General features: G+C 55.2%; 1 protein-coding gene across 1 annotated transcript; it reads right to left on the bottom strand.

Annotated features, from left to right (window-relative positions):
- Positions 1-598: 598 nt before the first annotated feature.
- On the bottom strand, positions 599-17,786 carry OAF (out at first homolog). The gene is made up of 4 exons (XM_055305882.1): positions 17,083-17,786; positions 3,955-4,089; positions 2,980-3,160; positions 599-1,640 (listed from the first exon to the last, which is right to left on the bottom strand). The coding sequence occupies exons 1-4, from the start codon at positions 17,542-17,544 to the stop codon at positions 1,375-1,377; spliced, it is 1,044 nt and encodes a 347-aa protein (XP_055161857.1). The 5' UTR covers positions 17,545-17,786; the 3' UTR covers positions 599-1,374.
- Positions 17,787-24,747: the final 6,961 nt, after the last annotated feature.

Genomic DNA, 24,747 nt, shown 5'->3' with positions numbered 1-24,747 from the left:
TCCTTCCCGGGAAGCCCTCCAGCACCCAGCTTGGCACCTCCTCTTACAGCCTCTTTATACCAGAAAGTACTTTTGATGCGAAGGGGCCTCCAGGAGGTCTAGCGTAAGCCGTCTCAGGTCTATGGCTGAGGAAGTGTCTGCCCTTTTTGCTAATGCTAATGATACTAATAACGGCGACTGCAGCGAGCGCTCACTATGTGCTGGGTGCTTCATAGTATGAAGCTACGTAAGGCCATTTCAGGGCTAAGAGAGCCGAGACACAGAGAGGTAAAGGAACGCGGCCCAAGACTGCACAGCAAAGCCGCAGCAGCAAGGCGAGGATTTGAACCCTGGAGGTCTGGTTCTGGAGTTTCTTATTTCTTGCCTTCACCTATCTTCTGCTACTGCTGTCCGGCTTGCTCATCTGTGCACGTCTCCTCTTAAGCGCAGTAGTTTTAACTTATCCTTCTCTAGAATGCGCCCCCAATCCCTGCCTGGCAGGTGCTTCAGGAGGGGTCCCAAGCCCGGTCGCCGGTAAACGGGACACTTCTCCTGACACCAGGTGGCAGCATTGGCCAAGAGTTCTCTCAGAACTCCGAGTCGCGAGCTGTCAGTCAAATAAAAATTTAAAATTTTATTTCTGGTACAAATGATAAATACTTTGCATTAAAAATCTGGAATTCAAGTTTTCCTCATACTCCATGCTTCCTCGCTGCCCCAGAACCTTTACAAAAATATTTCCGTTGATTAGGGGGAAAGGCGGGCGCCTGGTCTCCCCGCAGAGTCTGGGTCTGGGGAAAGGCACGTGTGGTTTGTGTGGGGGCTGGGAGGTCCTCACCTGTCCCGCCCTTGGGGGTCGGGAGGACAGGAATGCTTGTGATCTGGTGCAGGGGCTCTGGCAGTGATCCCCGACAGCCCCCTCTCCGGGGGCAGGGATCCCCTCCTTGTTGGGCATTTGATGGTGCAGAGGGGCCAGCTCCTTCCAGATGGGCGAGTGGGGGTGTGTGGGGGGGGAGGGCGGTGTAACAGGCACCGACACCAACTAAACCTTTTAGCATCTAAACCTTCAGAGTTAAATAGAATCACGGGCCATCACATTTTGGTTGCTTGAGAGAGAATACTTCGGGGTAGATTAAGGGGGGGGGCGAGTCTGGAGAACCCCCCTCCCTGTCCCCAAGGGAGGCACAGGGTGGGAGTGGGGGCTGCCTTCATGAGTTAACCCTTGCCCTGCCACACCCCTTTTCACAGTCTTGCATGATGGGGCCAGAGGCTCCGGGATCAAGGGAGAAGGGAAGTAAGGCCTCAGTTGGGGGGCTGCCCCCTCTAGTGGCTGGGGGAAGAGCGGTGGGCCCAGAGCAGCTACCTCAGAGACCACCCCCCTTCGCCCCAGCCCAGCTAGGGGTCCTCATCCCAGAGGCACAGCTGCCGCTGGGGCACGTAGAAGTCAAAACTGTAGTTCTTCTGGCAGCTACGGATGCCGCACTTGTAGGGGGTGGGCCGGTCGCGGCTGTGGCAGTACTTGAGCATGCAGGGGTACCAGGCCAGGCTCAGGCCGTAGCGGCACACGCAGGGCCTCCCGCTGTCCGCCACCTGCCCGCAGCGCGGCAGCAGCACCTGCTCGGAAGCCTCGGGCAGAGGCTCAAACACCGAGCTGTCCACACCTGGGGAAGACAGGCAAGGGTCAGCAGAGGGAAAAGAGGGAGCCCCCTGCCCCCACATGGCCTCTTGGGGTATCCCGTCGACCCTAGGAGCTAAGTATTATCATTCCTGTTCTATTAGATGAGACACCCGGCCTGGAGAGGTTTAATCTCACTGAGGTCACAGAGTTAGGAGTGGGGTGAGAACGGAACTCAGGGCTGTCTGACTTCCAGTCTCCACTCGGCCACGCTCAGCCCGATGTTTAAAAACCTTGCTACACTAGAATGCGATGGAATAGAGACGAGGCGAGAATGAGTAGAAAATCAAGGAGAGGGCAGCCGGGGTGGCTCAGCGGTTTAGCGCCGCCTTCAGCCCAGGGTGTGATCCTGGAGACCTGGGATCGAGTCCCACGTCGGGCTCCCTACATGGAGCCTGCTGCTCCCTCTGCCTGTGTCTCTGCCTCTCTCTCATTCTGTGTGTCTTTCATGACTAAATAAAATCTTTTTTAAAAAATCAAGGAGAGCTTCTTCGAGGAAGGGGTATCTGAGGAGGGCTGACACGGACATGCCAGGCGGTCAGCATGGCCAGCGCACACACAGGGTTGCTTGAGGGACATGGCAGGAACCTGGCCCCTGGCTCGGCTCTGTGGCCACGGGTAGGACCGGCCTCTGGGGGGTGCAGCCGGCCGGGGAGGGCTGTGTACGGAGGGCATGACCACAGCTCTGTTGGGCACTTCGAAATCCGGCGGGGCCCTGGGAGGGGCAGGCACTTCTCTAGTGCTCAGTGGGCTGGGCAGAAGGACCAGGAACCTGGACTTGGCACTGCGACATCTCCTTGTGCCCTCTGCATGGAGGACCTAAGGGCAGTCCTGGGAAGGGTATCAGGAGGTGTGCCAGCAGTAAAGCCACCTCGGCAGAAAGGCAGGGAGCTCACAAAGATGAGGGGGGTGGCCCTCAAGGATCTTGGGAGAGAGATGTTGCCACTGGGGAGGGCATGGAAGGAAGGAAAGCTGACTTCTCAGGCGGGGGTGGGGGGGCAGCACAGGTGGGCAGGTAGGAATGGGTCTTTGGGCCCCATCTGGATCCTGCTACCTGGGCCTCCCTCCCATGATCTGTGTTGTCACTAAGGGAAGGAACGAGACAGGCACTGCCCAGGTTATCTCCCTCCACGGGGCCTAGCACGTCACAGTTGTGTGTGTCCCTACCTGGAAGGGGTCGCTTTCACCTGGCTGACTCCTCTCACTGAAAAGCCACACAGGCACCCCTTCTTCCAGGAAGGTTTAGGGGGCCCTCCTCTGAACTCCCACACCTCATTACTCTATCACAGGTGATGTGATGCCACAGTGGGCAGCACCCGGCTGACCTTGCTCCAGCCAGAACCGGACGTCCTCCTGGCGGGTGTAGATGGTATCTGCGGCCTCAGCGCACACATTGCGGAGGTGGGGGCTCAGCAGGCCCCCCTGGCTGAAGTTGACGGCGACATCCATGTGCAGGTGCTCCAGGCCCCGCACCTCCTCGGCCTGCCGCACTGCCCGTGGATTCTTCTGTGTGGAGAAAAGACATTCCCACCTGGCCTCAGAAGGCTCCCTGCCCATTCCTTGCCTGATGGCTGAGTGTCAAACTGAGGCTGGTTGCCTTTAGAGCCTTGGGGCAGGCTGGCAGTCAAGGGCGCCTAGCATCCCCTCTAGCTGATGGAGAAACAAATGCTCAGGGCACAGCCAGGCCTTTCCAACTGGCCACTGGTTGACATCTGGGGCTGATACATAATACTGGTAGTGGCCGGGGGGTGGCGTTGGTGGGCAGCCAGAAGGGGAAGGGCCTAGAGCAGACCCTACTGGAGAGGTTAGGGAACTCAGCTGAGGCTGGGGAGAGGCCCAAGGTCCAGGAAGTGATGGGGCGTGGACCAACAGGCTGAAGCGTCTGCACACTACACGCATCAGCTCATTTAATTCTCAGTGGAACTCATTTCCCAAAAGAAAACAGAAGCTTTGCAGGTGAGGTTGCTCGTGCAATGTCACCTGGATAAGGAGTGGTGGCTGAAGGCAGATCTGAAGCCCCCAGCCTCCACCATACAGGGGGAGGAGCTGAGATTAGGGGACTGTGCAGATTAGCGATCTGGGGTTAGAGAGTTAGGTTTGGCCTGGGGCAAAATCAAGGGGATTGGGACTATAGGGTGAGAGTGGGGTAGGTAGCAGGGATGAGGACCAGGGTGGGTCAGGTGCTGGGTGGGAGACTGAGGATGGGGGGGTGGGGTCCAGGCTTGGGGTCACGATGGCTGCAGGGAATGGGGCCTCCAGAGCAGGAGCTGGGCCAGGGCAGGCCCGAGGCGGGCACTCACCTGTCGAAGCTTAGCCATGGCCTCACTGGGGATGATCTCATTGTGGTGCAGCCGGGTGACAAAGCAGAGTGCCTGGAACTGACTCTGCCCCTTCTCCAGCTCCCCCAGGATCAGGGCTCGGAAAATCTTCACATCCTGATGGGAAAGGGCAGGAGGACAGGGATGGGCTGGGGTGGGTGCAGCGCGCTCCCAGCCCACCCAGGGCTCAGCTCAGGCCTCGCACAGGACACCTGCCTGGGCCCTGCCCTGCAATGGACATTTCCCTCCTGCTGATCTAGGACTTTTTTATCTTTTCCATTTAAACCTGTGACTTAAAAGAAAGAACACACCCCAGATGTTCCAAAGCCTCCTGGAAAATTCACATAGTGAACCACTAAAAAGCTTTTCAAAACAGAGCTGTATTTAAAAGCACAGAACTTCACCTTAAAAGAAACAGCACCCTTTTTTGGTGCCTGGTTCATTCATAGCTGATGCTGCCCCGCGGTGGCACCCCTGTGTCACCCAGGTTGGGGGAGGTCACCACCTCGATAACTACCTAAACCAGGGCATAATAGGGGAGGGGCTGAACTTTTTACTAGTATAGATTCCAGAGTTTCTCTCACAGATATTCTTACTTGGTAGGTTTGGGGGAAAGCCCAGAAATTGGTGCTTTCCAAAATGACCCAGGGCTTCCCATCATCCGGACTCCTGGCATGGGCACAGGATGGGGTTAAGGGCAGACACGGCACAAGCTGGCCACAGCTGTTGCCATTCTGGCCCAAGGAAGCTGGGACGGTTCACCCTTCTCTTCCCTTCCCATCTCCACTTCCCCTTTCCCCATGGGGTTACTAATGGCATTGCCAGGAGGCCAATGGCTCCTTCCCATTACTCATTCATTGCATGAATGGAAGTCAGCAGAGGGCAAAGGGAGAGGGGGCACCTGCAAGGCAGGATGGGGTCCCTCTCCCAATCTGGCTGCTGGAACCCTGTGCCCTGACCCACCTGCACCCAAGGTGCCCCCTTGCTCTCAACCAACTCTGTGCCTTGGCCAACTGCTCCCAGGGAGAAGTTATTAGCAGGGCCTGGTCAGAAATGGTCTAAATCTGTCAAGACGGTGGTCCCCCTGCACCCCTCCTGCCAGGGAGGAAGCTGGACCATAATGAGCATCCCCCTCTAGAGCCCTAGTGGGGGTTGGCACCGAGCATATACAGCCCTGCATAGCTATTCATCTCTCAAAGTATGTGCCCTGGCTTCACCCACTAAGAGCACCGAGAGTACAAGTGCTCTGAAACAGGGCCTGAAGGTCCCCACTTGGGCCCCTGTATGGGCAGCGAGGGGAAGGTGTGCCCCATCTCCGCCACACATTAGCCAGTTCCCAGGCCTATCCTCCAGCTTCTGGAAGTCTCACTTGTAAGATGGGGACCCTAAGGCATCTAGTGGGTTGGGTTGCGGTGAAAACTGAGTGAGGGTGGAGGGCCCAGAAAAAATGCCCACCCCGAGTCAGTGCTTATTAGGTGCTAGAGCTGTGGCCCATCTCCTCCTGGAAGGTGATCAGAGCCAGTGAGTGTTGCCACCCCATAAATCCCCATGCACTTATGAGGTCCCTTGCCTCTACAGGGAAGTTTCTCCTGCTTCCTTTTACTACAGATGATCTCTAGGACAAGGAGGTGTGGGCATGTATGGGAAGATTTTTCCATCAATAGCGCAGAGAGACCGAGGCCCAGCTGGTGAGAATGGCCCGGGAGAGGTTTTTGTTGATGCCAGACTCACGGGGAAGGTGAATCAGAGCTCAGCTTAACCCTAGCTTCCTCTCAACAGGAAATCCGTTCTTGGGCCATGAGGCTGGAATCTCCTTGCCCTGCCAGCCTGGGCCACCCGATTTTCCATTCCCTTGGGTCAGCCAAGGGGAGACTGCCTGGAGGCCGGTCCACTAGCGTATTTTCTACTTGGGGCTCACTTCCTGCCAGGTGAGACCCGATACCAGACTTCCCCTCCTAGGGCTTGAGTCAGCCTGGTGTCCCTGGCTGGACCCCAAGGCAGAGTCCAACATCCACCTCCCGGGTGTCTTCAGCAAGGACTCTGAAAGAACCTTAGCTGGAATATTCACAGCACCTTTTCCAAAGCCACAGCCACATCCCATACCTGTGGTCTGATGGCTGCAGAGTGGTGTATTTGCTCGGAATATCACCTGCCCGTCATTAAGAGATAGCATTTGAACTCTTGGACCAGACTGGAGTCAAAAAAAACCCCAAAATACCTGTTCTGAATTTTTCTCACGACTCTATTATATTAAACAACAACACTGGCAACAACAGCAGAATGATACCAAAATGGGAATCTGGGGGCAAAGAGGGGGAATGAGGATCTCTCGTTGAGATACGTTTCCTCGTGGAGGGGCAGAGATTCATTGAAGTTTGTAACTGGAAGGGACAAGTCATTGTTATTATGAGTCAAAAAGGATGTATTGTCCTATTTAAAATCTTTACAACAACAGGAGGTGGGGAGGATGATTATTACTTAGTTTGGAATGGGTTACTTGCTCAAGGTCATGGGACTAGGAGGAAATGTGGCTGGAATTTTAACCCGGGGCAGTCTGACTCCAAAGCCAGGGCTGTGTCAACCACGATGCATCACTGCCTCCCAAATGTACTTGATGCCTCGCTCCAGAAACCGAGGACCAGAGAGGCAGGGTGGTCTGCCCTTGGCCACTGCTGCCAAGTGGCAGAGCAAGGATCAGAACTCAGTTCTGTTTTCCAGCCATGCCTGAAGTCCTGTGTAGACCTGCCCTAGAAGTGTGGCAGCTCCCGTTCACGGTTCTGCGTGACTAGTAAGAACGAGCGTCTGACACGGACAGGAGGGGTAACACGAGGCAGGCCACCCTTCTAACCCTCCTGCCTGCCTGCCCAGAACCTCTATAGATCCTATTTCTCCAGAGAAACCGTATTCTACTCACTGATCCCTGGGAGGGAGTGGGCACCCCTAGCTTCTGGATCTACTTGGCTCCATCATCCCGACCAGTATCCCTCTTCCCTTCTACCCTCCACACCTGAGACTCACTGGGAAGGTTCCAGGGGCCCCCTCCCCCCAGCACAGAGGAAAGGGCAGGGGGAGAGGTCGCCCCACTTCAGCAAACATCTGGCCAGATGCGAGGCCCAGGCCAAATGGAAGCCCAGCTCCCAAGCTCCCTCCTCGCCCAAGTGCTCTGGGATGATTCAGCCGGATGTGGCCTAATGCCCAAGGCAGATGGCACAGCTGGAGAAGATGTCAAGGTGCTGGAGGCAGGTTCTGCAGGTCCAGGACTCCGGCTAGGACTCCCAGGATGGAAGTTTCTATAAGGCTCCTTCTCACATGAGCTCCCGGGAACCTCCAGCCTATCAGGAGCAGGCCACCAGGAAGACGCAGAGGATTACGGTACCAGGGCTGCCACCTGCGCCATGGAGATCGTGAGCCCCGGCTGAAGTCCTTTGTGGTTTTAAGTAAAGAGCAGGAGTAGACAGGTTGTAGGACAGCAACAGCTCTGGAGTCCTTGCTACCTCCATTCAAATCCCGGCTTTGCTGATACTAGCCATGTCACCTCAGGGGAATTCACCTCCCTGCACCTTAATTTCCACATCTGTTAAATGAGTTAAACTAACAATACCTACACCTCCAGGGATTATCATGAGGAAAAAATGAGTGAAAGGTCTCAGAACATAGTGGGCTGAACCCTTTGTCTATTATTGTTGCAATCTCTGGCCTCATTCCAGCTGTGACCTATTCTAGACCTGCAGAAGCAAGAGCAAAGATTGTTCTCCTAAAGATGCACCTAAGGCCCAGTGAGGCCAGGGGACTCCTCTGGGGCCTGGCTTGCAGGGAGTCAACAAATTGGTGGGAAAGGCTTCGCAGGCACCAGGCTGGGTGGGGGAAATGGCTGAGACCAAGGCCCTGGCCCCTGTCTCCAAGGGGCTCATGGAGAGGCTGACATCCAACAACCCCACAGTGCCCCACAGAAGGCCTAGGGTTGAGGTATGTGGTAAAGGCTATGGGGCAAAGGGTAGATGAAGGGGCATTTGCTGTCCCCTTAAGGGTGGGACTGGAGGCCAGGAGGGAAGGGAGACTTCTTCAGAGTGTGGGACATTTCAGTGGTCAAAGGAAGGGGAATGCTCTCTAGGAGAGAGACAGGAATTTCCAGAAGACAGGGAAACGTGAGGCTCTCATCACACCCCCACCCAATCTATCCCTCCATATTGTCACTGATCTGCCTAATGCCATTCAAAAGCTCCTTTTGCCCTCGCCATCAGGTGTACCCTCCAGAGGCTCCCATCCACCTCCACTGACAGCTTGTCCTGTATTCCCTGAGCATTGAGCTGAGGAGCTCGCAGTTTCCAGAATAGGCGCAGTGAGGCTGATTCCTCTCCTGGAATGCCCTGTCCCCATCTGCCTACCATCTCTCAGGACTCAGTGCCCATGCATCCCCTCCTCTGGCCTGTCTTTCCAATGCTGCCCTCACCAACCGGCCAGCAGACTCAGGCGGCCCCAACTCCTAACCTCTACAGCACAAATCCCATTGTGTTTGCATCTCTCTCTCTCTCTCTCTCTCTCTCTCTCTCTCTCTCTCTCTCTCTCTCTTTTGCCTTAGCTTCCAGACTCAGCTCCTTGAGGCTGGGAAAGTAGCTCATTTGCAGTGCCTCCCCACCCCCTTGAGCACAGCAGGTGCTCAGTGAGTGCCTGGTAATGAGGAAATGAAGGAAGGACTGCACAGACAAGAGCCTGGTTTTCTCAGGGTAGGGTGTGGGAGGGCAGAGTGGTCCAAGGAAGAGGCTGGTAAGAGGGCAGGGCAGCGGGTCTGAGACTCCAGCTGAGGAGCCTGAGCTCATCTAGCAGATCACTGGAAGTCATCGGTGGGTTCTGAGCTGGATCTGAAACTTGCCTTGCACTGGTTCAGTGTGCACGTGATTTAAATGCCTTGAGCGAGGACCCCATCCTCGTGTGGCATCTTCTGCCCAAGTAACAAGTCATCCAGGCCCCCAGTAAGATCTACCCCTGGCTCTAGGGCAGAGACTAGACCTTAGTGATGCAGTGACCTCAGGGTCTGGCATGGAGCTCAACAATAAGCTCAACATTTATTAGCTGAGTGAATGCTCGCATGCCCAGGGGCCTCTATCGACTCCCTCACCTCCAACCAGGAGACTGGTAGTCCTACAGCTGCTATTTCGGCTTTCAGAAGGTCTAGGGGATCATTTAGTTCATGTTCCAGTGAGGTTCCAGCTGGGGACGTGCCCTTCACAAGTCATGTGGCTGCAGAGCCAGGACCAGAAGACTGGGGGTCTCCTGACTCACGGTCCAGTGATGGTTAGGCTCCTCCGAGCCCCCTGCCAGCCCCCGTCCAGATACTGTTCCTCTCTGTGTCCACTCCTCACCCTGCTGTACTCCCGGGATCTGCCGCATCTCACGGAGAGAAGGCTGCGCTGGCCGGGCCCTGCTGGGGCTCCGGGTGGACACCCAAGGAGCTGCTCTGGGAAGAACGGCAGACTTCCTGGGGAGAAGCCCCGGGGGAAGCAGCCCTACAGACAGAGCCCACGGGAGCTCAGCGGGGATGCCGTGGACCTGCCACGCTGCCCCCCACTGCCCACTTCCAGCCCCAACAAGCTTCTCTTTTGTTGCAGCCGCTGTTGGGGTTTTACGAGGCAGCCCAGTGGAATCTGAGCAGATACACACGGACGCCCACCTGCTTCCCCCCATGCTCGGGCCACGTCTGTAATCTTCCACGCACACTTGCTGCTTCTCGGTCTCTTTTGCACACAGCTGCTCCTGTCTCTCCCCAGCCCCCAGGGATGCTCACGTGAGCACGCTGCCTCCCTCAGTGTCCCCCCCCCCCCCGGAGCCTCCAGGTCGCCCCTCTCTGTGAGTCACTGCCAGGGCTCTCACATACCCCCTCGGCCACGCGGAACAAGGTCCTCACGCTGCGGTCACCCATGGCCCCGTTCTCCAGAGAGCCCACCTGGGGAGGGGGGCAGCGCCCCCCCATGGGGAGCCGGGGACCAAGGAGCCAGGGTGAGGGCCGCCCCGTCCCTCACTGCACTCCCCTGCACCCCGGGCCGGGGGCCTTCTCTCCGGGGTCCTGCAAGGCACCAAGTCCCTCAGGCTGCTTGCTCTGGGACAGCCGCACCGTCCGGGGACTGTGCCCCGTCATCTGTCTCCTTCCCCTTGCAGCACAGCGCAGGGTTCTGAGGCCGGGCTGAGCCAATCTAAATATTTACCCCTCTGCTCCTGGCTGGAACTGCTTCGTGGCTGGACAAGGAGCCGGTTTCAAAGGGCCGGGGAGGTGAGGAGAGGCAGCCAGGGCCCAGCACCTCCCTAACCCCGCACATGGTGGCCACTCTGCAGGAACAGTGTCCCGGAGCAGGAGCAGGGGTCAGGGGAGCCAACCCAGAGCCAGGCCAAGCCCATTCCCAGGCCGGCACCCCGGGACTTCGGATGACCCCACTATGGGCCGGGCCGCCTATACACCCTCGGGGCGAGTCCCCGACAAAAGCTTCTTGTAAAGGAGCATGAGCAGTGGCCCCCCTGCCCTCCCCCAGCCCCCCTGAGCCCCCAGTTCTCTATCAGCCTAATCCCAAAGGTCACCACTGTTCCAACTGCCCCAGGGAACAATGTGAGGCTTTGTGTGGATCAACTGCGCCCCACTGTCCCGCTGACTCAGGGCTCCTAAGATGGGGCTCCGTGCTTCTCTCTCACCCAGATTCCCAGCCCCACCGCCTCCCTCGTTCCCTGCCCTTCAGCGGAATGCGCAGTGGCAGCCGCTTAAACACTTGCCAACTTCGGGGGTGGGAGCTCCTAATGATGCTCTGGCCCCTACTGCTTCCCAGCGAGGAAGGGGGGCTGGGGTGGGGGGACCTGCTGGCACTGCTACTCCACTCCCCAGGGTCTACACTGGCCTCTGCTTGTGGCAGCAATTACCTCCTCGCCAGCCTGGGAGCTGTGTCTGAGCAGGTGAGTGGCTTGTCAGGTCGCATGCCTGGTACAGGGCAGACAAATGTACACGGTGGGTGCTGAGGAGTCTCTGTGAGATCTCTCACACACAGTCCCTGCACCCTGACGTGCCCCGAGGAACAGTCTTAGGCACTAAGCTGCCAAGGGGTCAAAACTCCTATCCACTGAGGGTCATGGGCCTGGAGGGGAAGGATCCAGCCCAAGTCTCTACAGAGGAGGGTTTATTCCTCTGCACTAAGGTTTTCTGTAAACCTCTGCCTCCCCTCCCCCCACCACCTCAATTCAGGTTTCTCCAGCCTTCTGGAAGGAGCCTACTTGTGTTACAACACATACAATCAAACACAATATAATAGAAGGATCCCTGGGCCCTAATCCTGGATCATCAGCTACTTCATCTTGTCAAAGTCACTTCATAGCTCTAAGCCTCAGTATGCACGTCTGCAAAATGGGGGCAACGGGTGCCTCGTGATGTAGTAGTGAGGATCAGATGCGACAGTGCATGAAAACAACCAATGGCGTGTGACTTGAGTGACCACTCAGGGTGTGGGATCCAGGGACATGCACTTCTCATCACGAGGCTGCACCCTGTCTTCCTGCGAACAGGAATCTGTCCTGTGTTTTTCTACAACCGCTACCACCACGACTTCTCTATAGCTTGGCAGCCCAGTAGGGAAGAGTCCCGCTCTGCCTCTCCCCATCTTATTTCTAGCAGGCCACTCTGCCCTTGGTCCAGGTGGCAGTCTTCACAGCCTGATCCAGGATCTCTCGTGAGGACTTGCCAATGGACAATGGTGTTTGGGGGGGGGGCAGGAGTGGGGGGATGCTTGCCAAGCTCCAGGGAGCATGTCTGAACCTTCCAGCAGGGCTGCCGATCTCTGATCCACAGAGGAATTCCTCAAATGTGGCAGAGGGACTGCTTTTATTTTTTATTTTATTTTATTTTATTTTATTTTTTTATTTATGATAGTCAGAGAGAGAGAGAGAGAGGCAGAGACACAGGCAGAGGGAGAAGCAGGCTCCATGCACCGGGAGCCCGATGTGGGATTCGATCCTGGGTCTCCAGGATCGCGCCCTGGGCCAAAGGCAGGCGCCAAACCGCTGCACCACCCAGGGATCCCAGAGGGACTGCTTTTAGATCCAAGGGCCCCACGGACACAAGTCAGGTCATTCCATCTGGTGACTTCTCACAAACTCCTATGAGAAAATGCTCCAGACTCCAGAAATGTCTGGGCGTCTCCTGAAAGCATCTCTGCTGCCTTCTGTTCCCCAGGAAGACAACCCATCCGTCACACGCTTGTGTTCCAAACTGCTACATTTCAGAGACCTCACATAGACCGGGTAGGGGGAGACGGGTGTCTAAAAGCTTCCTCTGTGTGATGTGACATCCTGTTATAATAAACAGCCTCTGGCCCCAGCGTGGTCATTTGCACATTCCACATCTTCCAGACCGCCTGTGATAGCATGCAGCTTCCCACGCTGCTCCCCCAGCCTAACCAGGAGCCCCCAAGGCAGGGACTCGGGCGCTCTCTGGACTGTTCCCTCCTCTGACTCCCACTCACCCACCGGGGCTCAGGCCAGGGTCCGGAGGGCTCACATTTCCACTCCTCCTGGGTCCTTCAGAGTGACCTTGGGCTGACCCATGCCACCATATGGCTCCCCTTATATTGGCTCCAAGCCCAAGGATTCCTCCTGCCACACTTCTGGAGTGTGTGGTTCCTCCCTCCCTCCCTCCCATTGGACCCGCCACCCCGAAACAGTTGCGCATGACTTTCTCCTATCTATCAGCTGCACCCTAGCCATCCGGTCAGCACCAAACCACACTGCTGGAACATGACTCATCCCCTCCCCCAGCTTTTGGACATTCAGACTAGGGACAAAGGGGAAAGAGAACTTGGACTTGGATGGAGACACCAGCTTGGGGGAAGGGAGAGCATGGGAGCTGACCAACAAAGAGCCAGGTTAGAGTCTGGGGATGGTGACGAGCCCAGTATTAGATATGCCCAGTGAGTGTGCACATAAGGGTATAATTACACACACAGGATTTGGATTATAAAGGAGGGTATTGCCTCTTGGGTGTGTGTTATGAATTACAGTTTGTGTATACTGAGGGCATGTGGAATTAGACCCAACGCGCCTATCCGCTGCTTCACACACCTTAGGGTTACTGTGGGCAGAGTGACAGGTTGCAAAGAGGTGAGTGTGGGCTCTACATTCTTTTAACAGCCTAACCTGGGCCCACCTCCCTGTCCCCTCCTTGCGCTTCCCCTGGAGCAGCCATGCCAGTGGTTCCCAAACTTGCTGTTCCCTGGAATCCCTGGGCCCTCTTTAAAAATACCGTAGTGCACAGAGATTGGATTTCAATGCTCTAGAGTGCAGCTTAGGCATCGGGAGTTTCCAAAGCTACCAGGTGATTCTAATGGGCATCCAAGTTTGGGAGCCACGGAGCCATGGCACTTCTTTTAAAGTCCCAGCTCCATCTATCTGATGGTCAGAGGCCTTTGGGCAGGGTGTCACACGATGGCCATTTGATAGCTCCAAGCTACCTGTGGCATTTATAATCCATGCATGGGCTCCAGGCTATGTGTCTGACAGCGAGACACTGAACACTCTCTCCCTGCCTCAATGCCTAGGTTGCTAGGTCCAGCGTGGCAGTGTGCGGAGAGCGAGATGGTGCTAGAACGCTGCCTCTTGGAGGAGGCAAACAGAGAGGTGGGGGTGCTGGAGGTGGACATAGGGTGGGCCAGACCGAGGGCTGGGAGGCCTCCAGCACAGGGGCACTCTCTGCAGCCCTGCATATCCTGGCAGGACTAGAATGACGGCTCTGTGTTCAGAGGGGCTGGCCAGCAACTGTGGAGTGTGACAGTTAATTTTATGTGTCAATCTGACCGGGTGAAGGGATGTCCAGATAGCTGGTAAAACATTATTGCTGGGTGTATCCGTGAGGGTGTTTCCAGAAGAGATGAACATTTCAGTTCGCAGAATGAGCAAAAAAGATGGCCCTCACCAGTGCGAGTGGCAACGTCCAGTCTGGTGAGGGTGTGAATAGAACAAAAAGCAGAGGAAGGGCAAATGTTCCTTCTCTGTCTGAGCTGGGACCTCCACCTTCGGCCCTCAGACGCTGGTACACCTGGCTCTCAGGCCTTTGGACTCAGATTGGAAACACTGCCAGCTTTCCTGGGCCGCCGGCTCGCAAATGGCAGGCAAATCGTAGGACTTCGGAGCCTCCGAAATCAATCTTTTTGCAATAAACTTCATTCTATATATCTTGCTCTATGTCCTATTGTTTCTGTTTCTCTGGAGAGCTCTAATAGATGGTGCTTCAAGGAGGAGGTTATGATGAGGGGCTCAAGGTACCTCTAGGCTCAGCGCTGACTCCCCAAGGATGACTCTGGGTCCGTCCTTCAACATCTCTGAGTCCAAGCGTGAGGACCCACGCTGAAATGTGATGTGGGTAAGGATTATGAAAGCTAGCGGCCTTCTATTTCTTAAGCACTTAGCACAGCAGCCAACACATACTGGGTATTTCAGACGTATTACCTGTTTAGTTTTCTTGATAGCCATGGGATTGGTGCCATCATCATCACCACCCATTTTACAGAAGAAGAAATGAAGGCCTGCAAGGATCAAGTACCTTGCCCAGGTTAAACCAGGTCTGTCTCATTTCAGCCTGGACTGTCTCCCAAAGGCGAGGAAAGGGCAACCGTCACCATTCCTAAGTGGACTAGGGATTTTTCCCAAGGCACCCCAAATGTGTTTGGTACACAAAAGAAACACAATGCCCAAGATTTTTTTCCCACAGGAAAAATCATTACTTCCAGATAGAACCTTGTGCAAATCTGCCAAAGACCATGGGGCACGAGGCCTTGGAAACTAAGCGGGCCACAGGAGAGGTGAGCCACCCCAGAAGGATCTGCGTACAAAAGCTGCTCTGGCCAACGCAGACGGTGGCCTGGGGCAGGGGTGAAGGCTATTCTGCTCCGCCCCAGGCTAGCTGAGCAACCAGAGCTGGAGAGACCTGAGGGTGGCTTCCCTTTCTGCACCTTCCACCCCCGACTCCTGCCCTTGGTGGTGCAATTGGAGATGCCAGGGCGGGTGTGAAATGCCAGCTTCTGGGTCAGAGGCTAACCTGAAAAGCAGACTTTGGAAACCTGGGTGGAGGTTTAAACACACTGCAGGGACTAAAATGAGGCTCCAAAGGAATTCTCTACCTGGGCCGCCAGCCCTCTAACTATAGCCCCGGTCTATCACCCCACTGCCACCTGGGCTCTCTCCTCTCCTTGTCTGCATGGGTAGAGCCATAAAATAGTTCATGCTGCCGCCAGGGGCTATAGAAGCCCAGCCGGGTGCGTTGTGTCCTAGCCACAGGCTCTGCTGCTGGAGAGGTCCCAGGTATGGGGAAGCCCTTCTCCAGGGTTCCAGCTCCATAGAACAACGGGCAGCGGACAGGAAAGTAGGAGACTCCTGACTGGCCAGAGGCTCAGTGTCAAGGACAAAGGGCTTTGATGGAAGGTTAGAGGGAAGGATTAGACCACTGCCTCCTGAGGGATCCAGCCACTATTGGGATTTCCCAGGAAAAGAACACATATGGAATTCAGGTGTGGGGAGGCTGGAGGTGTTTAGGCGCTGTCAGCTTCGCTCTCTCCACACACAAACTCACGTGTCTCCCTGCCCGAGTACAAGAACCTAGCTTGGGCCTGCTGAGTAAGGAAGGGCCGTGAAGTCTTCCCACCTGTGACCACCCCACACTCCACACTCCCTGGAACACCTATGTCTCAAGTGGGTGATAACTCAGTAGTCTGGGGGTAGATCAGCAGTCAAGCCTTATCCCCACTGTCCACTGGACTCCCTACTACCACCACCCCAACTTTCTGGCCTGTGCCATGGCAGCTTTGCTGGGTCCCTAGCTGACTCCCCAAATTCTGCACCCCCATCCTCTTAAGCTCCCACTCTCTAAGAGGTAGGAGGGAGGGGGTGGCTTGGGCAAGGCTCTACAGCCCTGAGCTTCTCCAGCTGTCCAGTTATCTAACTGTCCCCACCTCTCCAGGCCCCCAGAGACAGGGCCTGTTTTTAGCAGACAAGGGGCTGGTGTGTGTGTGTGTGTGTGTGTGTGTGTGTGTGTGTGTATCAGGAGATTCCCCTTGAGTACCTACACCTCACCCACCCTCTTTCCTTCCAGAAATCTTGCTGCTGGGTCACTGTTAGTCACTTGCTGTCCTTCCAGGCTCATTTGCTAATAACCCCCCAGCTCCTCCACTTCCCCACTCATCACCGTCCCCCCCTCCCCGCCCCAACCCCAAAGACCTTGGGGGCCAGGCCCACCTTCCAGTCCCTCAAGGTTCCTTCTGGTTTCTTACACACACACTGAATAGAGGCTGGTTTCTGCCCCCTTCCTGCAGTCTGGGCCAAAACATGGAGTTTGGCCAGCTGTCCTGCCAGGCAGGGTAAGGAGTGGCAGCTCTCCCAGAGTGCGGGGACTTCATGCGGGGCCTCTGCCCAGGTTCCCCCCCCCCCTTCTGCAAGCTTTCCAGCCTTCCAGACCAAAGAGAAGAGGTAGCTTCTGCTAGGCTCAAGGAGGGACAAGGGACAATCAGCTCCCACCCCCACCTTGCTCCCCCCCCCCCAAGGTCTCCAGCCTAGGAAAGTGAAAGGGAGACCTGGTTTAGAGTCTCTGAGATGTCAGGGCTGAGAGGCCAGGAGCCACCTCACTGACCTGAACAGAGGTGAAAAAGGAGGCTCGGAGAAGGAGAGGGGCCTGACCCGGGGACCTCGGATGGCCAGCCCAGGACTTTCTCCTCTAGAGCAAAGGGCAATGACCCCTAGAAGGGAGTCGACGGCTCTGCAGGAGAGTCAGCAGCTGGAGGGCCCTGGGAGAGCTGCGGGGCAAGTGGGCAAGGGGCGGGTCAGGGAGCGGGGAGCGGGCAGGGAGCGGGAAGGGCCGGGGTGAAAGGCTGGAGGGGCTGCAGCGGCGGCGGCGGCGGGGTGGGGGGGTGCATTCCTGGGGCAGAGCGCAGGGGGGCGTCCAGAGGTGCGGGCAAGAGCCGGACGCACGCCGAGGTGGCCCTGGCTCAGTCGCGAGCCTCTCCTCGCCCGCCTTCCAGCTGCGGGCCTCCGGGTGCGGCCTCCGGGACCCCGGGGCGCGGGCTCCCAGGCCCCGGCGGCCGAGCCAGGGTGCCTCACCTTCTTGAAGTCGGCGGTGAAGGAGACCAGGGTGCCGTCGGGCTTGCGCAGCTCGAGGCCGATGCTGTCGGCGTCGCTGTCGGCCTGCAGGCTCTCGTCGGTGACCTGGCCGTCGGGCAGCCGCACGCGGACCCGCAGCTCGGCCGGCGCGCCCGGCCCCGCGCCCACCAGCAGCGGCGCGAGCAGCAGCAGCAGCAGCAGCAGCAGCCGCGGCGGCGCGAGCATCCCCGGGGGCCCGGCCCGCCGCGAGCGCGCGGGGACCGGCGCGGCCGGAGTCGGCGCCAAGCGGCGGGCGGGCCCGGGGCGCGGGGCGGCGGCGCGGCGGGGGGGCTCGGGCGCGCGTGGGCTCCGCTCGGCCGCGCGCCCCCCGGCGGCTCCCAGGTGCTCGCGGCGCTCCCGGGGCCCCGCGCCCGCCGCGGCCCCCGGCTCCCGCGCCGCGAGCCGCCGTTTGGCACTTTTCATTCAATCCCACCCCCCGTCACTTCCTTCGGAAAACAGAAACCACCGGGACCTGCCTTAAAGAGACCGCGCGCCTCCCGGCCCTTAAAGGGCTCGCGGCGGCGCCCCGCGCTCGGGCGGCGGCCCCGGGGCGGGCGCAGGGGACCGGGGACCCGGCACGGCCGCGCGGCAGCTCCGCGGGAGGACGCGGCCCTCTCAGTCCCCTCCCCGCCCGCCGCGCCCCGGGCGACCTGGCCGTGCCAGGGGCTGGGCTGTCCCGGCAAATCCCTTCCTCCCAGCAGGGGCGGGACGGGCGACTCCCCCCTTCCCCTGTCCTCCCCTCGCCTCGCCTCCCCTCCCCTCCCCTCCCCTCCCCTCCCCTCCCCTCGCCTCCCCTCCCCTCCGCTCTGGCTGCCTCTTGTGCCACGTGGACGAAATGATCCCGCTTGGTGTTTTAAGGGTTTTGTGTGCTCTTTACGTTTCTCTGACACAGCGGATTTCCAAAAAGTTTGCTGCAGGATCAGACCTCGCCTCGCCTTTAGCCGTCTGACGGCCCGAGGCCTGGAGAGATGAGCTGCGGTCCTTGCCCTGCTTTGAGCTCCCTCCGGCGACACAGCTTGCCGAGCCGGCCACCTCTCGCCTTGCCCACATTCTGCGAGCCCCCGGCAGCCTTTCTTTTCAGGGCAGTCCCCCTCGCTCGCCTCATTCGTCGCCTGCCCTCCGGCCTGCCTGCCTCCCGCGACCCCCACTCTCCCTCCCAGTAAAAGGCTGAGCAAATCCGGGGCAATTCCCAAGAATGGGGACTCTGGCTCCTGACCCACTGGGCTGTCTCCCACTAGTCCGGAGGAAATAGGACTGCCCTGCCGGGCACCCCAACAATGACCTGGCGGGAGGGCAGGGGGATCTGGATTCCTACTTCCTCTGATTAGCTGTGGGCTTTGGGAACATTTTTAAAATTCTTTGGGCCTAAGCGTTCCCCTGTGTATAGTGGGAGTTGCTGAGACCTAAGATGTCCTGCCAATTCCATGGAAGAGAAAGCCCCAGGGAGGTCCTCAGAACCTATTGTTCTGTGATGTCCATATCACTTCTGTTGCTTCTAGGTCCCCTGTCCCTTCTGAGATCTCGATCCTAGATGGGGACACTCCTCTGCTCTGCGGCCTCCTTCCCTTTGCAGTTCACCCCAGCACAATGTTCTTATTAGCAGCAAAGATAACAGCAGGTACCAGACAGCCAGGTACCGTTAGAGCAGCAGTCCCAGCCCCCGACCCTGTGAACCTGTGTCCTTGCTGCCCACCCAGGGCTCTTCCTACTGCACTCTGCTGCCTACATTTACAGGAAGAGTGACTCAGAAGGATTCAAGAGATCATCTAACTCAGTGTCTTCCAAATTTGCCTTCTCAAAAGAAACTTTGGGGCCCTTGTGAAAAAAACCAAACACCTGGGTCCCTAAATCTAGCCACACAGGCTCCCTGGGGAAAAGAACGGAGAATTTGCATTTTTAACAAAGGCCCAGGTGAGGCTTGATAAAAGGGATCTGACAGTTGGTACTTGACAGAGGGTTGAGCACAGGGGATCTAAAACAAACAACATCCTTCCTGGGGAACTAGCCCGGTCCCTATGGAGTTTATCTTCACATCGGGGAGATAAGGCCGGCTGTCAGAGAATAATGGATTAACACAGAGACTGCTCTCCTAGGCCCTCCCACCTTGGGCTGGCAAAACTGAAGAAGAGAGAGATGCCCAGGGTCTCAAAACTGGCCTCCTGCCTGTTAGGCTACTCATCGCCTCGTAGCCTTTGAGTCGGGTCTTTCTCATATGAGTCAATCCCCACAGTCATTAGGGCATCACCCACATTTTCTAACTTCCCCTGTTTCTGGGCCTGCCCCCCATCCATCACCAGCTCTGCCCCAAGCCATGTTCCCCACCCCCACCCCCACCCCATGACATCCCAGAAGTAAGCAGAAAAGCCCTTGTGTGTCTGGCTCCCCCCCCCCCCCCCCCCCCCCCCCCCCCGGTCTCTGGGCCTGTCCTTACCTCTATTCAAATTCTGGGTTTGGAAACAAAGACGGAAGACTTCATCTCCCCTATCACCCCCTTTGCCCTAATGAGCTTCCTCCTGTAGTTGAACCATGGACCAAATTAGATTTTTCTTTTAAGATAAAGAATCTGAAGTCTCACTCCACCCTGTGAGCCCCCCGTCTCCAGCCCTTTGGATTTTACCCAAACAACTCTTCAAGATCCAGAACAAAACTGGAGTTTCCCAGAAAAGGCTTTCTCAGCTGCTGACAGCTCTGCTCTGTGGTTCTCCCTCTGGCCTCTGGACTCCCACAATAACAATTATTATAGCACCTCCCATTGATTGTATCCTTACGATGTCCAAGTGCTGTGCCAAGCACTTTGCATGTATCATCTTAGTTAATTCTCATGGCAACTGTCCAAAATAGGTTCTATTCTTAACTTCTTTTTTACTGACTAGGAAACAGAGGCTTACAGAGGTTAAGTAATGTACCCAAGGTCAAACGAGGAGGGAAGCCAGCAGGGACTCAAACACAGGTCTGACTGACCACAGAGCCCTTGCTTGCAACCACAACAGTATGTGCCTGCCAGGAGCCCATGCTTTCCACCAGCCCCCTTCAGGCACACATTCTGTGCTATCTCGTCCTATAATCTAACGGTTTCATGTGTGGTAGTCTTGTACCCCAGCCAGGCTGTCAGTTCGCTCAAACAGACTGGCCCCCGTGCTGGGAACACAGAGTGCAGTCCCTTAAACCAGCCAGGCATAGAAGCATCCATTCTTTGTAAATGTAAAGGCCCTCAGAGGAAGAGCTCTAACAAGCCTAATTACCCTGACTACGACCAAACAGCCCTCATTGTCGGAACATTCTTTATGTCTAATCTCAAGCCCTCTGCCCCACCATAAACCAATTTCCTTTCCTTTCTGATCTGTAGCCCTACGAGAGCAGTTGAGAGTAGTGTGGTTCAAAGCAAGGGCTTCGGGATCTCAATCCTGGAGCTTGGCCACTCCCGAGCTGTGTGATTCAGTGAGCCTCCATCTGTAAAATGGGCATAGACACTTACCCCACTGGGTTGTTTTGAAAATTAAACGGAAGATTGTATACAAAACACTTTGCAATATGTTTGGCACATAGTGACGGCCCAATAAATGGTGGCTGTTACTACTTATACTGTTTTTTCTCTCCCATGGTATCAAATATTAGATCCCTGTGTGGCCTGCACATGACCCTCTCCTCCCTTGGCTCACCCTCCAGACACACATATACACATCTACATTCAAGAACACCTTTTCTCTGTATTCTCTTTTTTTAAGGTCTTCCGGTTTTATATCACTCGGGACCTCTCAACCTGGGAGGTGGGCTGCCAGACCTCGGGAGGCGTTTCCCCTTTGCTTTTTGGTCTTAGAGCGCCTCAATTTGGTGGGAAGAGAAATGCCAAGTCGTCTCCCAATCTGTGATGGAGAAAACAGATGCTGACAGGGTCCTGTAGAAGTTTGAAAGGGAAACTAAACCAATCACTGTATCCAGAGAGGAGAAGAATGTAATAAGGAGCTTGTCTTTGCAACAGTAGAAAGATTTGTCTTTTTGTTTCTGTCTGTGGCTGGCATTTGCCTTGGGTTACAGTATGGTTCTCAGTTACTGGGCCGCTGCAGATAGGGCTGGCCACCTGCGAGTTGAGTCTGAAGAGGAACTGGGAATGTGGGGGGGGTGCTTGCTCTACCTTGCCTCTCAAGGCCGCAAAGCGTGTCACTTCACTGCCCAAGCAGAAGTGCAAATTAGCTTTACAGCATCACGCAATTACTCAGTTACATAAATCTAAGGGTGTGGTGGGAAAGTGGACCGGAGAGGCAGCGGGCCAGGGTAGAGAATGGTAAGGAAAGAGGCCTGGGTGAGTAGCCTTTCTCTCCAGGCAGAAAACCTGGAAGAGGAGAAGTTTAAAGGGAGTTGGGCTGAATCAGTGACTTTCAGGAAAGGAAAAGGAAGCTTGAATGATCAGAGCTGCAAGAGAAGGTGCATCTTTACACCAATTCCAGGCCCACAACTCTAGAGGTCCTGAATATAACTGTCTTCTTCTCCATGCTAGTTCTTCCAGGAGGCCTTTCCTCCTTTACCTGGATGCTCACTGGTCCATCCATCCATCTATCTATCTGTCCCTTCATCCATCCATCCATCCATCTATCCATCTATCCCTTCATCCATCCATCCATCCATCCACCCATCCATTCATCTATCCATTTGTCCATCCATCCATCCATCCATCCATTCATCTATCCATTTGTCCATCCATCCATCCATCCATCCATCCATTCGTCCATCCATCCATCCAGTTGTCCATCCATTCATGTAGAGTCAGGACTACTGTGCTAGATGCTATGGTTACAGCAGTGGGATAAGGCAGATGCAGCAATTCCTTATCCTGGGATGGAGCTGACAGCTGCAAGGGGAATGGGCTTTAACAACATGTGTGAAAACAAATATTTAAGTTATAATTGTTGTAGCTGGTACTATGGAGAATTAGAGGGGATCTGAGCCTAGAACAGGAGACCTGGGAAGGCAGTGATGTCTAGACTGACTTAAAGAGTGAATCAGGATGGGTCAGCAGGGATGAGGTTCCAGGCAGAGGGAACAGCTTGTGTATGGGACCTGAGTATGATGGGCTCCCTGGAAACTTCGCCAAGTACCAGGAGTAATGAGGATGGAGAACAGCTCCGAGTAATACAGGAGAGTTTGGCAGAGGCCAGGTGATGCAGGAAGTGCCAGGATGTGGGCTTTGTTTTCCTAAGAGCAGTGGGCAGTCATTGTATTCTATACGGCAGTGACATGATCAGATGTGCATTTTAAAAAGAGAGTTTGGAAGGGGATTGTAGTTATCCAGATGAGTGATAACGGTGGCTTGCACGACAGTGGTGGCAGCAGGAATGGAAAGAAGACGTGTCAGACTTCAGCTGTGATTTGGAAGTAGAATTCGGAAATAAGAGTTCGATATTTCTTTGTATTCGGAGGTGAGGGAGAAAAAGGATTGAGGACAACTTCCTGGATTTGGCTTGGGTGGTTGGGTGGCAACGTGAACTGAGATTGGGAAACCGAGGGAGGAGCCCTCAGATTACTTTTTTGGTAGCTCTGCACCCTCTGTCCTTTGTTGTAATGATTTCACAGCATTTGTGTTTGAACCAAAGATACAAAAGAACTGAGGCCAGCTATTAGTGGCACTGCTTAGATTAGAAGTCTAGCATTCTGGGCAGCCTGGGTGGCTCAGCGGTTTAAGTGCCTGCCTTCTGCCCAGGGAGTGATCCTGGAATCCCAGGATCGAGTCCCACATCGGGCTCCCTGCATGGAGCCTGCTTCCCCTCTGCCTGTGTCTCTGCCTCTCTCTCTCTCTCTCTCTCTCTCTCTCTGGGTCTATCATGAATACATAAATAAAATCTTAAAAAAAAGAAGTCTAGCATTCTGAAGCTGGGCTTGGCCTCCTTCTGTGACCCACATGGGGTTTCTATTTCATTGCTGGGGACAGGGTGGACTGGATCTGGGCCATCTTTGTGACCACCTTGAGCTCTTGAGCCTTGTACACAGAGGATGCTCTATAGCCTGTGTATCTGGTACTCTGCCGTGGGAAAGATGATCTGAGGCACAGGTCCCTGCCCTCAAGAATCTTATTGGTGTGTGGTCTATGGAGAAATAGGGCCCTCCAGGTAATAGGCTGGGCCTCCTCATCAAAACAGAAGACCTTAGGCCATTTGTACATGCCAGTAGTACTCCCCACCCGTGGAAAACCACAAGAAGCACAGAGTATAGTATAGATCATAGCAGACACATGTGTGTCCCTGAGGGCATCCCGTCTCCTCACGCCCCAATGATTCCATCACCAGGGCATGCACTCCGAGACCTTAGAGAAGAGGGGGCCTTGCCTCTACTCTGTGGAACCACACCCTCAGCTCCAGCAGAGATCTGAGTATGCTTGCAGCAAGAAGAGGGAGCCAGGCAGAGTTGTGTGCCTTGCATTTATTATATTTTTCATGGCTAAATATTCTTTCTTTTATGGAAAACCCTGAGGAAAATTAATTACTTAAAAAAATTGGTTGGATTTTTAGCCTAGCTCCTTACTGCTCTTACAAAGTGCATGAACACATTATGGCTTGGGATGAGAAGTCCTGCTGGCTCATCAGGAAGCTGGGTGTGAGAAGGTTGGGCCTGGACAAAGGTCATTTCAGACCAGAGTTATCAGCTTTGCCTGTCACTATTGCTGCTGGGTAGCATCTCCGTGTACTCCGGCTCCCATCTGGCCGATGGTATCATCAGGGCTTTGACAGGATGGCCTAGGAAGGGCCTAGGGTTACCCGGGGTGGGGTGGGGGGGCAGGTCCCAGTAGGGGTCAAAGGTGGGGATCATATCTCTTCATTATCTGATGGAAAAGGGGACACCCTTTCTTCAAAACCAGAAACTCAGAACCACCATCACTGTCATGACTTCTTGTTTCTAAGATTTATTTTTACATTTCTGAACAAATGGAAAGATAGCATGCTTATTGATGGGAAAACAGTATGATAATATGTACGTTTAGTGCATTAGCAATTCATATCCCAACAGAGCTTTAGATTGTTTTAATAGATTCCGTTTTTTTCAAGTGATTTTAGGTAGCAAAATTGAGTAGAAAATTGAGCACTCTTTTGGGGCACCTGGCTGGCTCAGTTGGTTAAGGGTCTGACTCTTGATATCAGCTCGGGTCGTCTTCTTCTTCTTCTTCTTCTTCTTCTTCTTCTTCTTCTTCTTCTTCTTCTTCCTTTCTTCTTTTTTAAAGTAACTCCACATACCCTGTGTGGAGCCCAACATGAGACTTGAACTCACAACCCTGAGATCGGGACCTCAGCCGAGATCAAGAGTTGGACACTTTGACTGAGCCACCCAGCCACCTCATCAGCTTAGGTCTTGATCACAGGGTCATGAGTTCAGGCCCCAAGTTGGGCTCTATGCAGGGGATGGAGCCCACTTAAAAAAAGCAAAAGAAAATAGAGCACCTCCCCCATATCATCTATCCCTTGCCCCAGCATACACACAGCTTCCTGCATTATCAATGTCCCCCACCAGAAAAAAATGAGGATATTTTATTATAGAAAAAGCATCCCAAGAAATAGGATTTCATAGACACTGGTAGGTGAACAAATACAACTTTAAAAGCAAATACAAAGTAAAGAGGCTTTTGTGACAATCATGACCCTG

Source organism: Nyctereutes procyonoides, unplaced genomic scaffold (genome assembly GCF_905146905.1).
Source record: "Nyctereutes procyonoides isolate TBG_1078 unplaced genomic scaffold, NYPRO_anot_genome, whole genome shotgun sequence".
Lineage (NCBI taxonomy): Eukaryota > Metazoa > Chordata > Mammalia > Carnivora > Canidae > Nyctereutes > Nyctereutes procyonoides.
This window is presented reverse-complemented; position numbering and strand designations above follow the sequence as displayed.